Below are 21,684 nucleotides of genomic sequence, written 5' to 3' on the forward strand. Positions count from 1 at the left end.
ACCAACATGTTCAAGGAATTGAATTTTAAAGATCGCAGGCTCATCTTCAAGGCCTGGGATTTATAAACATTGTTTAAATTATACAAATACATGTAAGGTGTAAAGAAATGAATTTATACAATGATAGAAATTTTAGATTCGATCAAAGTATTTGTACTCATTCAGTGTTTTTACACAGAAAACAAACACTTTCAGTGAGTATAAATACTTTGAATCTAAAATTTCTATCATTGTATAAATTCATTTTTCACATCTTACACCATTTGCATAATTTAAACAATGTTTATAAATCCCATTATTATAAATCCTGAAGATGATCTAAATAAAGATCGAAACGTTGGCACGAGATAAAGAAAATGTTTTTCTAAACTTACGCCCCACCAGACCGCATCTCACGATCTCCATATAATCTTTAAAAAGTATAATGATTATTCTGCAATATAATAAATTGATTATTGTAAAAAAACTGAATACACAAACACAAAGAAAGACAGAAACCAATATAAAATGCTGCAGATAAGATAGATTTTGTTTAACCATTATTGTCAATGTGTTTGGATTTTATCCAACTTTGACAAGTTTTTTTCGCAATCTTGTTCCTTACTTTCTGATTTTGATGTGAACATTTGCATTATAATCAACTAACACTAGAGAGTAAACCGAAAAGACTTTTCGAAACAGCACACTCGTTACCTGGCTATGGTAGTATCAGTTAGTCAGAAATAGCAGACCACTTCGTAATACTTCTTGATTATCACAGTTCGTGTAAAGGCTCATATTGTGTAAAACTCTGACTTAACAAATTTACGACTGTGCATTGTCCTTAAATTGTGTAAACTCGAAAAAACTGGAAATAACTAGATGCTCGTTGAATCAAAAAATTCAATATTTAATCAGTTTCCAACATGCTTCTTCACCATAAAATTCATACGCCGTGGAAGTTTTCTGACTTAATACAACTTTACGAGTTTGAAATTTATAAAAAATTTTAGATATTTTTAATTGTTGATTGCTATCGATCACCTACTGGAGGACGTCTTTACTGCTGGGTTTTATCTGACAAATACGTTCCCAACTTTTCGTAATGATGTTTTTTTATTTATATGTTTAAATCTTATATCTTAAAACAATAGCTTCAACCAAAATTGTTTCCTTATTTGTCAAACCGGATGCTATTTTTATAAAAAAGAAGAAAAACAATGCTTATAATTTAATGTAGACACTATCAGCAGGATCATAACTAGACGAGACGTGATGTAATAGTTAAGCTTCCTGTTTGTCTTGTAGCCGTGAATTATGGCATTTGACAAATGTGGCAGAAAAGAAAAAAGGTTTAGAGTCAGGCGAGAGTGGCCAGCTTCGCCAATTTATCGCGAAAATTCTTCTCGAACCGACGGACGAGCCCCCTTATAGGGTCATACGACGTGCTGACGCAATATCGCCTGTTTGGCAAAGAGGTGAACGATAAAAGAGAGACAGCTGGATACCACCTTCGACCCCCGGCCGAGATAAACCGACGGATTTATCAAAGACCCCCGCGAACTAAGATTGTGACCCTAGAAAGACCTGTTTGTCACTGTTGGTAAAAATGTTTATGAGGTTCAAATGATTCTTTGCCAGTTGCCCCCTCACTTTAACCTTTCACCAAATAGGGTGAAAACACGTTTCTTCACCTTATAAGGGTGGAAAATTACAATTTAATTGGAAACTGATCGAACTCACCCTGATCTTTCTCGAGATTACTTTTTTTTCAATGGTATAAAATTAGATAGCAAACTGGATCGATTTACACAGAATTCAACCAATAAATTATGTAATCATAAAAAGTCTAAATTTAATTTAACAGAATCCCCCTCCCTCTTAACAACCATCATTTCAAAAATGATAAATTTGAAAACTGACCCAATGAAAATGTGTATTCCAAAAAGATGCTGGACAAACGGATTAAGATTAAGGTTTAAAATTTGTGGACGTTATACCCGGGATTGAATTTATGGGATGTGGAGATCATGAAACAATGTTTGTTTGGAAAGAACAAAGAAAAGTTTAATGTTTTCCCTAGTATTTCTGATTGGATGAATTGTATTTATAGGAATTGGATTTGACCCACGAGATCCCTAAAATTCAATTCCTTGAACATTTGGTCTTAGGAGAGTTTTTGGGCTGAGCGGTGAGTTTGGTAGCGAGGTATAAGATGGTCAAGTAATTAAACCAAAAGATTAATTTGCATATATTAGTCTCCTGTCATTTCAATCTTGGATGTTTTGACTAGGAAATGATTGATAGAATGGCTGTGAGCAAATGAGTATATGTATATTTAGAATAACAAGGGCCCTAGGATACTGCCCTGGGAGACATCTCGACATAATTGGAATAAAGGAAGAAAGGCAGTTGGTATGGATAGGATTTAAGTATTGAAAGGTAAAAAGTAAGAGCTTGGATGTTGGGTTGTGATAATTTTAATTACGGGGGGTTTCCACTGTATAAGAAGTATGTCGAGACCTTTTAATATCCGGCTTTTTTCTGAATCCATCATTGGGGCAACATAAAAGTAATCCAGGTCTTCACATATCAAAACAACGTTTATTAACTGCTTAAAACACATGAAGTGGACACCTCTTTACACAAACTGATAATCAAGAAGTATTATGGTACTCTGCTATTTGTGACTAACTGGTACTGTCATAGCCAGGTGTCTGGTAACCAGTGAGCAATTTCGATGTCATTTTTTTACATCTTACATTGATTTGTAAAAATTAAACAATTTTTATACATCCCAGGCCCTGAAGATGATCCTGTGATCCCTAAAATTCAATTCCTTGGACATGTTGGTCTTAGGACAGTTTTTGGTTTGAGCGGAGAGTTTGGTAGCGAGGTATAAGACGGTCAAGCAATTAAAGCAAAAGATTAATTTGCATATATTAGTGTCCTGTCATTTCAATCTTGGATGTTATGACTAGGAAATGATTGATAGAATGGCTGCGAGCAAATGAGTATATGTATATTTAGAATAACAAGGGTCCTAGGATACTGCCCTGGGAGACATCTCGACTTAATGGGAATATAGGAAGAAAGGCAGTCAGTATGGATAGGATTTATGTATTAAGCGCTTGAGCTTCTACAGCAAACCAGGGTGTCATACCACTTGGGCCTGTTGTATAATTGAATGAAATGTTCGGAAACCAAACAACTGATAAGGTAGGATATTAGCAGTTCCAGTTATTGATATATTTTTAGAATGAGCTTTTCAAGGATTTTGCCTAGTGCAGGAAGCAACAGTAAGAGCTGGATGTTGGTTTGGGATCATTTTAATTAAGGGGGTTTCCACTGTGTAAGAAGTATGTTGTTGAGACCTTTTAATATCTGGCTTTTTCCGAATCCATCATTGGGGTGACACAAAAGTAATCCAGGTCTTCACATTTCAAGACAACGTTTATTAACTGTTTAAAACCCACGAAGAGGTGTCTTAAAGCAAAAGACAGACAAACCTCCCTCGCTCCATAAACATCTAACGAATTTCTAGCCCACTCGATTGAAATTTTTCAACCAACATACGTCGCATTCAAAATCCAACTTGTAACTCATCACTGGGCATCACTGATGAAGGTACATTGAGGATGTTCTTCTTGGAAGTTGTGGTTTTCGCTCAATTTATTGAGGACAACTTCGTGTTATTGCATCATAATGTTCGACCGCATGTAGCTCGAGTTGTCACCCAATACTTGGAGGATGTAGGGATTAGCACAAAGAATTGGTAAGCATGTTCTCCTAAAATGAAACCTTCAGAACGAACAATTATGGAACTTGATAAAGAGACGGATTAGACATCTGGGAAAGAAAATAGTTTATTTAATCAACTAAGGTTTTTTTTTACAACTCTTATGATCTACCTACCTAATAACCATTGATTTTAATGCAATTCATTGAGCGTTAATTTGATTATTATTCGTTTCGTATACAGCGTATTACTATTTGAAATATTCTGCCGACAAACACTGGGAAAATATTTTACGGGTTTTAATTACAATTTGTACGTCAATACAGGTCAGAAGTGTCACAAGTTGTTGATTGTGGATGTTTTCAACATAGAGTCTTGTTATTTTAAGGCCGAAGCATTCCATAACAGGCGAGATTCCGAGTGTCCCAGTTTGGGCGGAGAAAATCGTGGAAATGTACGAGATGTCTCCTCCAGTCACGAAAATTCTTATTTGTTTATTTGAGGAAGAATTCCGTGACAAGAAACGGATCTTGGGGCTTTTATAGATTTTTCACGACACGTTCCAGTTCCCAGACACGTTTGAGTCACGTGGAAACATAATTTATGATTACTTTAGTGTTTTTTTGGTCGTTTTTCGTTTATGGGTCGCAGTTTACGGCTATTAGACCTCGATAAATCAGCAATTCCTATGCTACGATATATGTTTTTGAAAAAAATTAAAAAATTGAACTCTGAAAGCCTCTCTTCCCTAAATTTTAGAGATCCCAGAGTCATATTCGGCTAAGCGAGTATCAGCTAGGCTAAAAACGGATAGAAGCTGTTCTGCGTTTTAAGTGACTACGGAATTTTTTGTAACAAGCTTTGATTATGACATATAAAACCGGGATGTGTAGGTTATTGTGCTTAGATTAAAGAGATTTAAGACCTTGGGAATTGGCATCTTTGGTAGAGTCCCAGGCCACGATTGTACGACAAAAGTCGTTTGCGTTGAAAAATCCAACTTAGTGAACAAAATACACGCAAGTATTGAGGTACTATTTACTGGATGACAGTATGCAAGGTCTCATGACATGTTGATGTTGTGTGTCTAAAGTACTAATAGGAATGGCTATATCATCACATTTGTTAAAATGTGCGAGGAATGTCTGCAGTGTAAGTTGAAAAAAGAAATGGGCCCAGGATATTTCCTTGAGGAAGCCTCTCACTAATATAGTTCCAATCCCTGAGAAACGCTGCAGAATCATTCTGTCAAGTATGTGACCTCAGTTTTAACAATGTATTATTTCATAGTTATGCTGAACCGGCATAGGGTCATTCATTGGGTCCGTTTTCACTCGCTAGTTTTAAGTACTTATTGTTTTAGCTGCTAGGTGTACTGTTCGTTCTTATATGTCGTGGGTAAAAAGCCAATTATTGTATCTGTGGCTATTATGGCTTGTCTATGTTAGTGGATTTTATGTTGTGTTTTACTCCTTTATGTAATAGTTTTGTTTCGCTGATGTAGTTTGTGTGGGAACGCTGGGGTTTGGTTTGCAAGTCGGTGAACCCATGATGAACCGGCATAGGGTCACTTATTGGGTCCGCCTTCAATGGGCTTAAATGAGGAACTGTCATTTTGTCGGGCTTACATGTCGTTGGAACCCAAAACCCGTGAGTGAAGACGGACCCAATTAGTGGCCAGTGCCGGTTCAGAATGTATTTAGTACTTGTTCATACCATTCCGTTATTTGATCTTCTTTTGGCCTTGAACTATTGTACATCTAGCCTTCTACATTCATTGCTTGATGTTACCGGCCCCCGGAAGGCGGCCCCCAACGAGCCAGCACAGCCCCCAAGACCGGCCAGGAAGGACACCTGGGCTCTCCATTTGTAACGGGAAAATTCTCAACATAATAGACTGTTCCCGATGGTAGATAAAAACCTTACATTGTAAACTTTGGAAAAGTCCAACACCATCACCCCGGTCCGGAGCATAACGCCGGAGATGTCCCCCAACGGTCCCCGGGCGCCACTATGCCTCAAGGATGGTTATATATCTTAAATATCTATGTCGTTATCGGTGATGAATTTGTATACGGTATCTAGTATTGCAATGCAGTTTGTAGTTTAGTATTAAGTTTACCGAGGTGGTGAGAGGGATTTTACATTTCTTGAGCGCTTTAAAAATATGTTCTCTTCCGGTAGTCTTCAGCGGGCATCCCAGTATGATGTGGTTTGCGTCCGCCGTTGAGGTATCGTCGCACGAGCATTTGCTTGTTTGCATAATTCCTATCTTATGCAGGTGTGATGGGAGTCTATTGTGGTTGAACCTCAGTCTACATATAGGGGTAAAGAATTTTCTATTTCTTTTGACGTTTGAAAACCACGGTTTAGACTAGATGTTCGTTGGGAGGCAGAGTACCAGATGCCTTTGCTTTTGGATGATCGTTCGTACTCGCTTATCCATTTCTTACGTACTAAGACTGTATTATGCGATACAATGTCCCAGGCTGAGATCTCTGTGATGTCGTTTCCCGATAGAGCAGCCTCCTTTGCCGATGCATCAACCCGCTGGTTAAACCGGTTGCTTTTATGGCCTTTGACCCAGAGAAGATGAATACCGCTTCCGCAGGCTAACAAAATGATTTTGATCTCTAAGATAATGGGATCTTCAGGAGTATCCGTTTTCTTCAGGGCCGTCAGAACCGGCTGTCCGGACAAATTGTGGTCTTGGCTCGTTTTGTCTGTTTAATGTATTTTATAGCTTCCCTTGTGGCTATAGCTTCAGCGGAGAAGATCGTACACAAAGGTGTAAGTTTAAACTGCCTGGAATAGTCATTATTTATATTAAGTATTGCGGCCGCCACCCCATACTGGGATTTTGAGCCATCTGTATAAACTACCGTAGCCAGGGGGCTTCTACCAGTCTCAAAACAGACCTTAATATAGTCCTGTTCACCTTTCTATTCCTGTAGGCACGTTATAACCTTAGGTGAGAAGAGTGGAATAAGCCAGTGGAGTTGTTTGACGAGCGGATGATTTTTCCCAGAAAGATGCTTTTCGTTTTCATATGAGTTTCAAGTAGTGGGGGCGTGACTCTAGGTGGTTTGTGGAGTTCACTAAAGGCTGTGACAACCAAAGCATCCAGTCCCATAACTACTGGATGGTTGGGATCGTGCATTCGAGTAGCTACGAATTTTGTTGTTAGTCGTTTCCTTCTTAGATTATTTCATCTTTGTAACCATTCCATGAGAGTTTTCACCCTGGACAAGTGTTAAAATGTTGAGCATGTGCACATAGTACGCGAGTATGTTGAATTACTCAAACGCGTTTCGGCGAACACCAGCATCAACCAAAAAAGCCAGGCTGAAAGGACTTGTTCCTCACTGAAGATGGCACAAACCCGAAAACGTTTTGGTAATTCAATAAACCCGCGTGTGAAGACACCTATTTCGGACCAGCATGGTTTGACTATGATAGAATACGTTGTTAACACTGAGGACATTACCGCATTTGGGTTTTATTTGTTTTTTTATTGGTTGAGAATAAATAAAATATAAAAAACATTTGGACGCATTATTTATATTGTGAAAGTGTAGAAATAGAGACATATGGTAATTTTGTAGTTTTTTTTTAAACTTTAGATATCTTTTAGTTTTTGAAATAATGAAAGTAGTACAAATTCATTTTGTCTCAATTCTTGGATTGTTAGTTTCTGTATCGGCTCGACCGGAAGAAGAAGTCGGCAACATCATCCAAGGCCGGCAGGCTGAACCGAACGAGTTCCCCTTCGTCTGCAGCATCCAGGATCGTCTTGGGGAATTACGGTGCGGAGGGATTATTATAACGGCGAACACAATCCTAACCGCTTGCCACTGCCTTGGGAAATATTTTACCGATCAATTCAAATTGTTCAACCCCAAGAATATGATAGTAGTAGCCGGAAGTGAGGACATGAAAGGGTACCATGGGCAAAAAAGGGAAGCCGCTTATATCATCAACCACGACAAATGCAAACAGGTCACACACGGCTGGACGTACGACTACGGTGTCATTAACCTCCTGCGTCCTTTCTTTTTTGCCGACAACATCAAACCTATCAAAATATATTCCAGGGACCTCCGAGCGGTGAAGAAGGAACTGCAACGCATGCAGCGTTCGAGGACGAAATGCACTGCAGTCGGCTGGGGCACGCAGAACGTCACATCGGGCACTTACTCAAATATATCCTCACATTTAAAGGTGATCGAGACCACAATGATTCCCGACGACGAGTGTCAACAACTATACTGCAAACATGAAAAGGATATGTGCAACAAATTGGATCTACGCGGCCAGTTCTGCGCTTTAGGCGTTAACGGCAGCGACGTCTGCACAGGCGACTCCGGCGGTCCTATAATCTGCAACGGCTTCGTTTTCGGCATTACTTCCTGGGGGATCGCCTGCGGGGAAATCGGCGTCCCGAGTGTCTTTTCCTCCATTGAGCACGCTTTCCAGTTTGCATTGCCGAGGAGAAACGACATTGTGCAAATGTCAAAATCAAGCCCGCCCTACATCATACCACCGTGGTTCTCTATCATACTAATAGCCGTTTTACACTTTCTCTACTACGGTCACACAATCAATTTTGGAAAATAATAAAAGATTTTGGTTCTAATTTTTTATCAACATCTGTTAAACACGCTTTCATCATCATGTGTTACTTACTACAACAAAGAATCCACATCAAAACTATAGTCATATCCAGTGGCGGATCCAAAGGGGAATTACTCCCCCCCCCCGGAGCCAAGTTAAGATGTTATATGTAATATGTCTTAGTTTATTAATTAAGCTTATATTTCAGGATTAAATGCTTGATCTGATACCTCTGATAAACCTTACCAAAATTAAATCAGTTTCCTTTTAACTAGTCACGGTTTCCTGTTTCGATACTTCCATCACTCAATTTGATATCAGGAAACCTTGACGTTTAATTTTTGGCAAATTTCTTTCAAAAATCTAGCGTTCTCTAACGTTCGCATTTTTGATGGCAATGAAATTTGGCAGGATGGTAAAGAATCCTATAAGGAAGGTTGGGATTGTTTTTCAGCCAAATGGACTGGGGGGTCGCAGAGTGACGGGCGATTAAAATAAAAAATTCAATCAAAATTTTTAGCCATTTTTGCGTTTTCTCCCGTACAACTTCCTCACTATTCGATTTTGGCATTTTTGGTACCGGTTTTAAGCTGGATTTTTCTTGTAACTTTTAAGCCCGGTTTGGGTCAAATCCAAGTAGTATTTTAAAACTTATCATGTACTTATAGTGTATTTTGTTCACTAAGTTGGACTTTTCATAAGTCGTTTGACTTTCGTCGTACGGTCGTGGCTTGGGACTACCAAAGATTCCAATTCCCAAGGTTTTGGATATTGGAATATTTCAATTTTTCCACTAGTTTTAATTACTGTCCAACTGAATATAGACCCTCTCAACCTTTACCTTGTACCAAAATCAATGTTTGATCACCTTTCACAATACTTTCACCGGTGATATTCCTACCCTGAAAGTTAAATGACTTTGGTATCTTTAAAGGTTTCATGGCATACCTCGATAAATTCATTTTACTTTTTGCACATAAGAAACACACGCCTTTCTAATCCTATCGCAAATAACTTTCCCTTTTCAATTCTTCCACTTGTTCTAATTACTTTCCGACTGAATGTATACAATATGCCAATAGACTCTGACTGATTTCGATAACCTATTGGTCGAGCTGCTGTATTCCATATCCAGGAGTTTATTCCACGTAAGCTTTTTGTCAACCGCCACACTTATTTCAATTCTTCCACTTGTTCTAATTACTTTCCGACTGAATATAGACCCTCTCAACCTTTACCTTGTACCAAAATCAAATTTTAATCACCCAAAGCCCTATGGCTCACCTTTTGCCCACTGAGAAGACACCTCTCCGTAATGGGTATTCTGCCAGATCCCTTTTGCCGTTTTTACGAAATAAAAGAAGAAACGGCAAGGCACTAACTCGTAGAGTATGATAGGTACGCTAGGTATAGTTTTGAAATCTTTGAAGGAGAGGACATCACTAAATCACTCCCCGAGATTAAATGTCCAAAATCTTGGGGTTTGTGAACAGATCCAAGAGATTTATGCAGGACACGTGAGCCGACCAAGTTCCGGACCTTTTAGGGATGGGGTACGAGTCTACCCAGGCATTTAACCCCTCGGGTCTTGGTCGCCCACCCTGCAATATATATATATATACATTATACACACACTGCATGCTGAATGCCGCACATCGTGTGCGTTATCCAGAAGTTTAAAATATTTGTGTGCAGTATTCAGGCGTTTAACATACTATATATAGTATGTTAAACTATATATATGGTTCACCTTTCACAACACTTTCGCCGCCGATATTCCTACCCAGACAGTAAATAGACCAACTCAGTCATATTTGACAATACCATCTTCAAGAGATCAAACTCTGGAACAAAACATCCAAATACAAGCTGGTGATTTTTACCTCAAGATCAACCTTCCTCCCTGACAACTATCGATATTACTATTTCCATATTCAATCTATTACCTATGATATACACCAAGCAACTGTGATCCAGACTAAAGTGAAAAGATTAATTTCCATAACTTGAAAAAGAAAGTAAATCTGTGTTAGGAAATATTTACGAAATCAGGACTTGATGCTTCGAACTTCACTGTCCTGTCGCTTCATCTAAGGAAAACCAAATCCAACAAAGTCTGTCGCATCACCAAAGTCACTTTCTTTTTACTTCCATAGAAGTTCCATCAATTTCCAGTTAACTCTTCATCTTTTATATCAGGAGTCTAACCATGAGATCTTTTGTAAATAGCAGAAAACCTAAAAAGATGATGAAAGGGAAAAAACACAGGTGGAATAAATAATAAGCGAACGAAATAATATAAAACATGTCTCAATGAGATTACTCTTTAAAAAAATGTAAAGAAATTAACAAACTTACTAAATTACTAAATCAATGACTATTATACAAACCGTATTTCTTCTTGAGGTCTGCCGAGTGATGAACCTAGGGTCATCAAACCTGGGGGTAGGGTGAAGCCTCGGTCGTTTCCACCAGTCTGGGCAAGATTTTCAACCAAGACTATGTTAGAAAAAAAACGGCTCGAAATACTAAAGGATTCTTCTCGTGGACAATTTTATATTTTAAATTTCAAATTAGACTACGGATAATTGAACCGGTTCGGCCGGTCATTCCTTCTATTTGAGAATAAAAGACACGTGGTGAATAGTGAAATAATTCAAGGCAGGCCAATAAATACAAACTCGCATTGGATACATTTATGGATAATAGTGAAAAAACACATTTCTCGGCAGAACGCATTAAATTATACTCCGGGCGTAAGTTTCTCTTCAAAACAGCCATTAAAGTCTCGGGGGGAAACATGCTTCGGATTGTTAGACGGGGGGATCGGGTCGGCGAACCGTCAAAGTCAACGAACCGTATGAAAGCCCTCCTATGGCGAGCAACACAACGCAGACCAATTGAAAAACAAAAAAAAACAAGATATATGTGTATACTGGACGTTTTTATACGGATTTTAAGCAGCTGCATCTGAACTATCATAATCAGCATAGCATTTAAATTTTCTAATTGTTAATTTTTTTGAAAGATCGTTTCTAATTGGCCAACGGCGTGGGTATTTTGTATTGTAAAAAAATTACATCGGCATATGTTATGCTGTATCCAAATAAAGTGAAAAAATTCGATAGTCAAAAACTTCCCTAACATAAGACCATTATACTCCCATCATTCTCCGATGTCAGGTCATGTCTCGTAAACGTTGAACAAATTTAACTTATCAAGGTTAAATTTCATATTATGTTGAATCAATTAACCTTTATGAAAGGTATTGATAGAGGTAAAAAAGTCAGTGTCATGAGCGGGATTCGAACCCACGACCTTCGGCTAAGTACTCCGCTGCTCTACCACTTGAGCTATCGTGACTTCGATCCGCTAGGACACCACCCATCTCAACCTCTCGAATTTTCCCTCCTTTTTGCTATTTTTCAAAATATTTTCAAATATTTTTATCTCAACAAATACCTTTAATAAAGATTAATTAATTGAAAAAAGTTAATTGCTCAATCGGACCAAGAACTGTAATGGATTATTTCAATTAATTAATATTTGTGAAAGGTATTGGTTGAGATAAAAAAAAATCAGTGCCACGAGCGGGATTCGAACCCACGACCTTCGGCTAAATACGCCGCTACTCTACCACTTGAGTTATCGTGACTTCGATCCGCTCGGACACCACCCATCTCGACCACACTTCTAGAATTTTCCCTCCTTTTTGCCATTTTTTCAGAAGTTATCAAATATTTTTATATCAACCAATACCTTTTCATAAAGATTAATTAATTGAAAAAAGTTAACTGGTCAATCGCACCACGAACTGTAATGGATTATTTCAATTAATTAATATTTCTGAAAGGTATTGAGATTTAAAAAATCAGTGTCACTAGCGGGATTCGAACCCACAACCTTCGCTACTCTACCACTGTAGTAATGGATGTAATGGATTATTTTGAATGATAACCGTCTCGGCATAGGCTATGGATTTTCTTGACATAATTAAAACATTATCTGCAAAAGCGAACCTGATTTCCTCAGAAACAGTCTCAACATTGAGTCATAAAAAATTATCCAGGCCTTTGTGGGCAGCCAATTTTTTGGTGTAGGATGTCAAATTTTTGTTAAAATTATCCTTACATTTGACTTATTTCAAAGAATTAATACTGCCAAAATGTCAATAAGAAAATTAAAAAAAAAAGTAAGGTTAATACTACATTTTTATTACATAAGGCCTAAGTACTTTTATACTATGAAATTAATTCAGGCAAACGTGTATAGATATATATACAAATGGTTTGGGTACAAAATTATTGTTTACAATATTCTCAGATAAGAGGAAAAAAGAACTATTCAGATACGCAAGTATCTCAATGACTTTTAAATTATTATTTATTCAGACACGTGTATGAATTTATCTCATGTTATGATTACCTAACTACTTCGACTATTCTACCAAATAAATAAATTGCAAATGAAAATATTAAACTTACAACATAATGATAAATAATTTTGAGATATCATCAACAGTTCTAATGTAAATACGATTTTTATGTCCAAAAAGTCTAATTTAAGGTCTTTGCCCTCTGTAATTTCAGTGATGATGCCACATTATTCAATGATCAATATGGTCAATAAAATCAATGTTTTTTCAAGCAAATTTAAATCAACTTACGTTTCTTTAAAGTATTTAATCTAGATGTATTATGAAGCGTACATACCTGCAAACAAATACACATTAAAATTAGTTCAATGCAAAATACATAAATATGTATTTTATATTTTAAATGTTTAAAGCCTTATTTTCATAAAAAAAGTAGACATTTTAAAAAATTAACCTTTCTTAAGGTGGATATTTACTAGTAAGGAGACAGGAGGAAGGATAGATAGTATTTGCCTTTTAAATTTACACGCTAAATTTTCATACTTCTTAGGTTTTTCAGCAACGTACTTTCTAGTGTTGTTTGCAGTAAGTAAAGACAATTAAGTAAAGTTTTTCTCAAAGAATAGAGTTTTGTAGAGCGAGGAATAAATAAAAATCTAAAGGGACGACGTGGGCTTGTCAATTGCTGACCAAAAGGGATAGGAATAAGGATAAATGAACCACAAGGATTTTGGCAGCCGTCACTCCATCGCACTCCAGAAAAAGGTGATCCACAGTCTGAGGAGGCGCTCGACTGCAAGAGCAAGCTGGGTCGGGATAATATTAAAGCGAAAGGGATACTCCATTCGCAGGAATGGCTCTTCTGTAAGTGGCATGGGACCGATGGAAAAAACTTCCTGGTCAGTCGCCCCTGGATAGAGTTACACCAAATATCTTCCCATGTAACCAAGCTGCGTTGATCCAGCCATCTCTTAACTGCAGATAGAGGTTTGAATGTGCAAATGGCAGTTTGGGGAAGCGGCCTTAGCCATTTGGTCAGCGATCTCATTTCCCGCTGTGCCCACGGCACATGAGAATGAGACAGTGCGACCCTTCTCAATCCGCTTTAGGTTACTTCATGTCTTCTATTAGGGGCAGATGTTTTTTGGTGTTCAGCAGTGTGTCAATGGTGATTCTACTGTCAGTAACTATTCTTATTTTTTGTTAATTTTTAAGATGACTCTAGAGCTTTCACTACAGCCTGGTTGTAAGAGCACTGGCCATTCAACCGGAATACCTGTTCAAAAATCTGCACCTTCCCTCTGAAGACAACAAATGCGCAGCCTACACGTTCGCCATCTTTGCTGCCGTTCATTCCAGATCGAATTGTTCATCTAAGTCCAGGTTAACCTTTGCGTGTCTCATGCCTGTGGCTCCACCATCTGGACACCATCTTTAGATGTATCTTTTTTGTGGCAAGGTGCAATGCTATAGAACGGATCAGGTCGTAGAGAATTTCTATTGGGTCTTATTATGGCCAACCACTTTCTCAGTGCTTCTATAACTCGAATATCCAACCAATAACTCGAATATCCAAACATCCATGCCGTGGTCAGGTCATTGGTGACACTTCTCTCACGGATTCCATATAATTCCATACGCTTTTTGCCTCTCACAGAAGTGCCGCCTGTCTGTCAGAGAAAATCTTCCTGGAATGTGTTCCTACATTTCTGGCCCAACTTGATCAGAATCATCGGTTTGGTTAGGCGAAGAAGCTCACCAGTACCACCTTCTTCCAATCCCACCTAATGTTCGTTATATCTTGGGTTGTATTCCGGCTTTCGTAGTTTTTAACCGAACTTACAAACATACTTTGTGTACGGGACATACTTACAAACGGGATTTTTTTTCAAAAACACTGGCAACCTGAGGGTTGATATAACCTCTGCTGTTGCGAACCCTCGTAAAAGGTAGTTTTTAACAATGGGTCGCTGCGTTTCCTCAGGTTTTTTCCCTTTTAACATTGTTGCAAACAAATTTCACCCCGAGCTATCTTATTTGGAAAATAAATTGTACATTGCGTTGTAGGATAGACACGCAGATGGTGTCAGTCAACATGCGAAGTTGGTTAGTAGGTGTCGCGTCGTTGAGTGTGGCTTATTTGTGAGCAAAGTTTGAATTTGGTCGTCATCAACGGTTGATGGACGACCAGGGCGCTTTGCGTCTTCCAAATCAAAATTTACGCTTCTCGACCGAGCAAACCATTGGGCAGTGCTTTCTCCTAAAGGTCATCACATACATAATATTATATGCCTGAGTTAGCAATAATACAAGGTGCGTCGTGGAGGTGGTGCGATATCATTTTGCAAGCTGATGGCCATAAATCGTTGAGCTTCATTTATTCTGTTATTGTCCCATCCGCCCTAATTGGTACTGCATATAAAAGTGCCTGCCAAGCAATTTACTTAGAGGTGATGCTGCGTGTTGGTCTGCGAGTTGGTGAACTCATGTTGAACCGGCAATGGGATATGGGATTTGGCCGTCTTCACTCGCGGGTTTGTTGAACTACACAAACGCGTTTCGGCATCGCGCCATCTTCAATGAGAAACCGACTATCATTTTGTGCGAGTAGGGTTTATATGTCTTTGGGTCCGTCGATTGTCGCTAAATGATTAGTTCAACAAACCCGCGATTGAAGGCGGTTCCAATAGGTGGTCCAGTATTTGAACTATGTGAGCTTTCCAAGAGAGTTTTCACCCTGGACAAGTTTTATAATTTGTGTGCGTGCGTGCGTGTGAGTGTGAGTGTGTGTGTGTGTGTGTGTGTGTGTGTGTGTGTGTTTAAAAAGTCTGCTCGTGTGGATATACAAATATACACAAGATTATCTGGATGTAATAAATTCAACCGTGAGTCGGCAAATTTCCTCGCAGACTCCTACTTCTACCGAACAACATTCCGGCACAGATCCGTTAAAAAGAAAATGACTGAAAATGGAAAACTGCCAAGCTGTAAAGTGCAAAATTTTAAAATTGAATTTTAACTTTATTTGAAAGTTTTAACTTAGAGACGCGCTAAGTACGAACCGAGTAAATAATTGTATTATTAATAACAATAAAGCAACACAGCCAAAACAAAAAATTCTTTGTTTCCCCTTATAAGATTTGAAGAAAATGAATCTGGACGAGTTATAATTAACTACCAAAATTTCCCATTATCTGGTCTAGGCCAGTCTAGACTACGCTGAACTAAACACAACACAATATAGTAAAGTTAAAATGAGCTAATAAAAAGAAAATATTCCATTAATTTTTTGTTTAATTTACTGAATTTTCGTGCCTTAAGATAACAAAAATATTAACAAAGTAATAAAGCTATGCCGTTTTATATTAAATTAATGTAATTTAAGCGACCAGGAAGTAAAATGTAAAGTAGCTTCAATGTTAATCGATGGTTAATTTAAACCGTACGGTTATGTAATTGGCCGATTATACTGTAGCATAATATTTTACAAGTCAGTATGGAATAAAATATTAATTTAAAGAGAAATTTTCCATTAAAGTTTAAAAATCGAACACATTGTCCAACAATCAATCAACCAACACTTTAAAATGATTTTCATGTCGCCAAACCTAACTACCAGGAGAAAGCACTCTCCATTCCGCGGGATAACGATATGTCAACAGGCTCAAAGTTGTGGGCCGATAAGGTACAGAATGGCTGTAGAATTTTTATACATACTTAATTATACATTAGTATTATCAATATAGTATTATCAAATTAGTACAAATTTTGATACTAGCGAAAACAACAAGAGTGAATGAAATACAATAGTGTGGTTAAAAAATCATTCCAGCTTTAAATGCAATGGTGAAGAAAAATTGGCTTGCCACTGGTAGTACCAATACCAAAACTAAACTAAACGACTTTAAAAATCGAACTTATAATTGAAGTTAAGAAATCGCTTGAAGAAGACTTTAAAAAAATAAACTTTTTTACGAGGGTTCGCAACAGCATAGGTCATATAAACCCTCAGGGTGCCGGTGTTTTTGAAAAGAAACTTTATTGTCAAAACTGTACAGTGTTTAAGTTTAAACAGACAGAATGACAGGAAAAGGCTATCGCACGAGTAAGGCAAGGATATTTGGTCATTAGGGTTTTTGTACTATTTTAAAGAAATGCTGATTAAGATGATGGGCGGGCGTCTGGACCCGCTAGACTTTGCTGACGTGTCGGTCTGAGGGACAGATGTTGAGACCCATGAGGATCTTTAACATCCGAACTTATCCCCAAGAGGACTTCTCAAACGCCTAGTGTTATCGAAAGAACACCAGGAAGAATTTGCATGCATGGACTTGTCACATCCCTTGGCTAGCGAGGTGGTGCAATACTAACCAAGTTCAAAAATGCCCTAAAAAGGGCACATCCATACATGTGTTAAAAAAGGCAGTTTTGTGGTTTCCAGCACAGCCTTTTAGCCATGCCTTTCACCACCTTCGGAGAGATAGAGAAGGCACTATCTCCGGCTCCGGTTGGACGGTACCCTCCAGCTAAGATACAATTTGTTTACAAATCACGACTACTACGAGTCCAACCTCAATTAGTGGTGCAGCTTGGATACTCCCGTGGTTCAGTATTATTTTTAAGGTGGGTCTGAACGCCCACCCGGGAGGTCATACGAACTTCCTACTGATGCACCCGTTGGCTGAGGGGTGCGGGTTCAATAACCCAGGAAACCTCTGCCAAAGCAGAGGGGGGAGAGGGAGGCAAAAGGAAAGGGGTAGGAAAGATAAGGAAGGTATTTGGGATAATGCCTCCATCATTGGTTACCCCCAGGCACCAGGGTTGATGGTCGGAGTTTGCCTGGGCCCACACAAGACGTCCCTGTGGGTAGGGTCTGAGGGGCAATTGGTTACTCCATAACTTTGGTTAGCAAGCAAGCTCAGGAATGAAAAAAGGCCTGAATGTTCTCACTTGTAGAGCGTACGCCATGGTTACAAGTTAAAACGTATCCTCCCTTACATCTATCTTATACTGAAGTCCTTCCTCTCCTCAATCATGCCATTCAAACCTGGCATTCCATAAGGAAGTATCCTAGGTCCAATTCTGCACACATCTGAACTGCTGACGTACCTACACAACTCTTATATACACACTCCAATCTTACCCAAGCTACAAAAGCATCAAACATCTGAAGCTCGTTACGTTCTAGTGCACTGCGGATCAAGTTGAACGAGCAAAATCGCCAAGTAACGTTTATGCTCAAATGTCAGACCAGCCCACCAGTGCACATAAATAACAAGATTACAACCATCCTCCTACTAAATCCTCTTGGTACTTTGGGCTTTATTCTGATAGTAGACCCACACGGAACCCACATAAAAAATTATAAAGTCAAGAGAGAACATACCACAGCTCTTATACACACACTCCAATCCTATCCTAGCTACAGAACCATCCCACATCTGAAGCTCATTACATGCTAGTGCACTCGGTGGCGGATCAGGTTGAACGAGCAAAATCGCCAAGTAACGTTTACGCTCAAATGTCAGACCTCCCACCACTGCACATAAATAACAAGATTATAACCACCCTCCTACCACGTTCTCTTGAATCCTTGGGCCTTACTCATATAGCAGACTTACACAGAACCCACATAAAAGATTAAAAAGTCAAGAGCTTAAGAGATGTGTACTAAGCAGACACCTTCTGGGACCAAAATCAACACTAAATACACATAACAAACTAAACGCTTAGAAAACATTCATCAGACCGATTTGGACTTACAGAGTCGAACCGTGGTGCTCGGTGAAATCCTCCAACATCGAAGCAATCCTTTCTATCCAATCTATCCTCCCTTCTAAGACACCAATCAAATGATCCATAAAGACCTTAAAATCCCGTTGGTGAAGGATCAGATCCGAACACGCTTCCTCAATTTCGACGCTAAACTACCTCTCCACCCTAACCCACTACCCAATCCCCTTCCTTAACGCCCACCCTTATAACCCTCCGTATAAAATTACGATGTCCTCGCGACACCCTATCTTAACGCTCCCACCAACCAAAAAAAAGAAAGTTCCAACACTGGCTGGTTTCTCTCCCCACTGTTTCCTGATCTGACAGATCAGTATATAATCATTTATACTATTTGCTCAATATATTTTTTCCCTAGAATTTCCTATTCTTTTCTTTTATCGAAGCCCAAATTGAATTGATTTATCACTGGTAGCGACTGTTACGTTTTTTGATATAAGCAGTCCGTCTGGTTTTGTTATCGTTATGTCTTTTCGTATCGTATGTGTTCTGGTGTTTGATGACGCTTGTCCAATGTCATTGTGGTCATTATTATTCCAATCTGGATCGTTCTAGGAAATCTGTCGTTCACGTATTTGATATACCTTGATAACGACGTCGGACTTAGTGACAAAATTTTAAAGAAGACAGATATAGGTACAGTCGACGTCAGCAGTTCTTCAGTTGGCTATTTGACCATGGCAAATCCCGAATCGAATTTGCGTTGATCACCATTAACAGACTGGACTAATTGAAGTCAAGGATGTTTCTCTCTATTGTAACGAATTGGATTAAAAACGAAAATCCCGCCAGTGAAATGGGATGTTGAAAAACTGGTCTGTCCGGTTATGTCCGTTCTGTTAATAAACATCCGGGAAAGCCGAGACGAAAAAACCCATCGCGTCAAGCTTAATATTAAATAAGGCAAAACGACCGTCTAAAAACGACAAAAAAAATATGGATGATCCATACAAAAATCCTAAACGGTAAACTAACTCCATAGCCGTCTTAGACATTCATGACCTTAAGAAGTAAAATTACCATGTTTTATTTATAATTTAAAAAAAAAGACAAAAACTATTGATATTCGCCCAGATTTAGAAAATATAGGATAGGCATTCTCATAGAAGTAGACAGTCTAAAAATAAATCGTGGTGAACATATATAAAAATATATTTTTATCCACGGTAGCACTAAATGTACCTGAACAGGGCGACTAATTTCCTGCTAGGATATACAAGGCCCAAATCTATATAAATGGAAAAATTCTTTACCCTATTTTTTTAAACTATACTGAATGGAAACAATCGACATTTAAAGCATTTATCAACTCTTTAACCTGCCTTGGTTTTAAAATTCATTTTTATTTGTTAAAACATAACTGCACCTCATCAGAAATTTTAAAACTTATTTACAATGGAAATATCCCGATTATTTTCATAAAAACAAAGAAGCAATTAATTTTATAAGTGTAATCGATAATCATCAATAATGTTAAAAACGACCATTTCATAACTTGAAAATAAATAAAACCAGTACATTAATAAAAGTATCGAGGAGATTTCCAAAGTGGAATTTTTTATTTTATTTTATGAAAACTTTCAATTTAAAAATCAATCATTTTAAACCCTCAAGGCACATCTGGCAGTAAGCCTGTCAACCCAAAGTTGGCCAAGTTCACCACCAGAATGTACCACCCGACACACAACTTGACAACTTTCCACACAGAGTTCTATTGTATATCAATCTGTATAGTTAAATTATATAATAATACCTGGACAAGTTTTACAATTAGTGTGTGTATGTGTGTGTGTTTTAAAAAAAGTCTGGTCACACCTTTACGAACCGAGTAAATAATTCTATTATTAATAACAATAAAACAACAAAGCCAAAACAAGAAATTCTTTGTTTCTCCTGTATAAAGATCTGAAAAAATAAAATCTCGACAAGTTATAATTAACTATGAACTAGATTATCGACCTGCCGGAAACATGAAGTCTTTTCGGAGGATCTACTAAAGAGGTAAAACACAGAGAAAACTTCCTTTCGGTTTTTGCCGAGCTTTCGACAGTTTTATACTGTCATCTTCAGGGCCTGTTTTATTATCATATAAAAAACAATTAAAACATGAAAAAACAACCATTTGCACAAAAATTGAAATATCTTACTTAAACCTTAATGGGGAAAGCTCGGCGAAAACTGAAAGGAAGTTTTCTCTGTGTTTGACCTCTTCCGTATAATTAACTTTTTAAATTTCCCATTATCTGGTCTAGGCCAGTCTAGACTACACTGAACTAAACACAACACAATATAGTAAAGTTGCCTTGGTTTTAAAATTCATTTTGATGTGTAAAAACACAACTGAACCTCATCAGAACTTTTAAAACTTATTTATAATGGAAATATCCCAATTATTTTCATAAAAACAAAGAAACTATTAATTTTATAAGTGTAATCGATAATCATCAATAATGTTAAAAACGACCATTTCACAACTTGAAAATAAATAAAACCAGTACATTAATACAAGTATCGAAGCGATTTCCAAACTGGATTTTTTTATTTTACGAAAACTTTAAATTTAAAAATCAATCATTTTAAACCTTGAAGGGACATCTGGCGGTAAGCCTGTCTACCCAAAGTTGGCCAAGTTCTCCACCAGAATGTACCACTCGACATGCAACTTGACAACTTTCCACACAGATATCTGTATCTATAGCTAAATTATATAATAATAACTTTTAGAACCATGAAAAAATTATTAAAACTTAATAAATAACATATCAGTTATTTAGTTCAATATCTTGAGTCTGTATTGACCTGATTTCAAAATTTCAAACGAGTTATCAGTTATCACGGCGTTGTGAGAATTCATCTTCAAAAAGCCTATATCTATTAATTATTGGTGTGGGGAGTAGATAAAAAATTGAACGTTCTAAACTCAGATGGCACATCTGGCAGTAAACCTACCACCTAGGCATCTACCAACAGTTGGCAAAGTTCTAAAGAATGTACCTCTTGACACACAATAACTCATAGCAATAATAGACCCATTAGGGAATAATCTATTACCCTAGTGCATAAATAAAATCACAATTTGAATAATTAAAAAATAATTAATTAAATAAATTTTAATAATGAATACAGTAACTGTATTTTCATGATATATAAAAAGTTTACTAATAATTTTTCAGCCTTATTGGAA

General features: G+C 37.7%; 2 protein-coding genes across 2 annotated transcripts in view; one reads left to right on the forward strand and one right to left on the reverse strand.

Moving 5' to 3' along the window:
• Positions 1–21,684, reverse strand: part of LOC106674173 (protein pinocchio) — a 203,987-nt gene that overhangs the window by 121,924 nt on the left and 60,379 nt on the right. The window lies entirely within an intron of this gene.
• Positions 4,880–8,354, forward strand: LOC106674172 (chymotrypsin-1-like). Its single transcript, XM_014406741.2, has one exon. The coding sequence runs from the start codon at positions 7,364–7,366 to the stop codon at positions 8,333–8,335; it is 972 nt and encodes a 323-aa protein (XP_014262227.1). The 5' UTR covers positions 4,880–7,363; the 3' UTR covers positions 8,336–8,354.

Source organism: Cimex lectularius, unplaced genomic scaffold (genome assembly GCF_000648675.2).
Source record: "Cimex lectularius strain Harlan isolate CLEC.00 unplaced genomic scaffold, Clec_2.1 scaffold210, whole genome shotgun sequence".
In the NCBI taxonomy this organism is placed as follows: Eukaryota; Metazoa; Arthropoda; class Insecta; order Hemiptera; family Cimicidae; genus Cimex; species Cimex lectularius.

Coding starts and splice junctions, on each gene's coding strand:
- LOC106674172 (XM_014406741.2), top strand. CDS start 7,364: ATGAAAGTAGTACAAATTCATTTTGTCTCAATTCTTGGATTGTTAGTT.